Source organism: Austrofundulus limnaeus, unplaced genomic scaffold, assembly GCF_001266775.1.
Source record: "Austrofundulus limnaeus strain Quisiro unplaced genomic scaffold, Austrofundulus_limnaeus-1.0 Scaffold2316, whole genome shotgun sequence".
NCBI classification, from domain to species: Eukaryota; Metazoa; Chordata; class Actinopteri; order Cyprinodontiformes; family Rivulidae; genus Austrofundulus; species Austrofundulus limnaeus.
Genome location: NW_013954718.1, coordinates 18,808 through 20,464, shown reverse-complemented (window position 1 = coordinate 20,464; position 1,657 = coordinate 18,808). Strand labels below are relative to the sequence as shown.

At 50.0% G+C, this 1,657-nt stretch overlaps 1 protein-coding gene across 1 annotated transcript; it reads right to left on the bottom strand.

Moving 5' to 3' along the window:
• Window positions 1-75: 75 nt before the first annotated feature.
• Window positions 76-1,453, bottom strand: LOC106510788 (guanylate cyclase soluble subunit alpha-2; the record flags this gene model as incomplete). The annotated part of the gene is given in 1 exon segment (XM_013999509.1): window positions 76-1,453. A coding segment is annotated over 1 exon segment (321 nt), but the record flags the coding sequence as incomplete, so codon positions are not given.
• Window positions 1,454-1,657: the final 204 nt, after the last annotated feature.

The window sequence follows — 1,657 nt, the reverse complement described above, 5'->3', positions numbered from 1 at the left end:
AATCATTATAAATAAATAAATAAATAAATAAATAAATAAATAAATAAATAAATAAATAAATAAATAAATGCCTACCGTGGGTGAGGTGAGCCGCTTCAGGCTCTCCCCCAGCGAGTCCAGGTTCACCCGTCTCCGCCTGGTCGCCCTCTTGTGGGGTACGCAGGGTCCCCGCTGCTCGTCGCCCGCCGGGCACACCGGCCTCTCGCCGGGGCCGCGGCCGTTCCAGAGAGCCGCTCTGTGGGCCGACGGGAAGGAGGCGAAGGGGCAACCTCGGCTCTCGTCCGCCGGCTCCAGGGCGCCATCCCCCGCGTCTCCCCCGGGGCTCTCGAGCCCGCAGTCCGAGCCCACCGAGCTGCTGAACGACTCGGATGAAATCTTGCGCGACGACGAGGACATGTTGAGGAAGAGGAGGATGATGATGATGATGGCAGCGCTGAGGAAGACGATGCTACAGCAGCAGGCTCCGTACCACGTCCACCTGCGCGCCGGGGAGTCATCAGATACTGGGGTGAAAGGGTTAGATGGGTGACAGGCGGGAGGTTCTGTTTTTTATTTTTTATTTTTTATTTTTTTAGGAGCGCGTGTGGGATGTGTGCGTCTGTGTGCGCTCGCGCCCGGAGATGCGTGTGCCTGCGTCTCCTATTCGGATGGAGAAATGGGGTCGGCCGAGAACGAGAGCACTAATGGTACGCAAACATTTATGTAAGGAGGAGGAGAAGGTGGTGGGGGGGGGGGGGTATCTCCTCTATTTAAAAAAAAAAAGGAAAGAAGAAAAACAGCCCTCATTTAACCCTGAAGCGAACCCACTTTGCTCCCTGAGAGCTAAAACTCTCTCCAGCAGACCGACGTCTCCAGGGATTGGACAGAGGCGTAAAAAATGTCATCCCACCCTAGCAACAGTTTTTAGCTGCAAGCAAGAAAAAAGGTCGCATTTAGAGAAAACTGGACACTATGGTCCATCGTCTTGACGCACCGTACATCTCCCCCCCCTCTTACCCGGGGTAAATTAGTAAGAATGTGGGAAAAGTCCATCCTCTGCTGCTCGGAAGAAAAACCCTCCTCCTGTTCCTCTCTGCGACAGACCGCGCTTCTCCTCCACATTCTGACGTCCTTTCGTCACTCGTCCATCCTTCACCGAACCAGTTTCGCTCGCTTTTGTTTTTTTAAAGGGTTTTTTAGCTAAAGTGGGTAAAGGCGTCGACAGGAGTGTGGCTATAATAACGTGCGCGAGAGAGATGAGCACCAGAGAGAGAGCGCGCGCGGTCAGCAGTCAGCAGCGTGCACCGCAGGTGTGCAGCGGCACAGCTCCAGAGGTGGAAAAGTGACAAAGTAGCCCACAAATACTTCCGTTAAACTATTGTGTCTTTTAGAAAATGTTGATTTGAGGAGGTCATCTCCCAATGAATGTCCTTTTTTGACATTTTAACAACTCACTTTTACTTTTAGCCTAGGGGGTGCTCAAGCGTTTTGGGTCTGGGGACAAGGGTGAAAAAGTTCCAGGGACCCCCTTATAAACATGCTGTTTTTAAAACAGTTTACTGTCATTTTATCTCCTAATTGTCATGAGAATATTATTATTTTTTTTTTTGGTTTGGGTTTGTTTTACTAGTGTGTTGTGCCCATATGCATTTTTTTTAAAAATTTAAATCAAATGAAC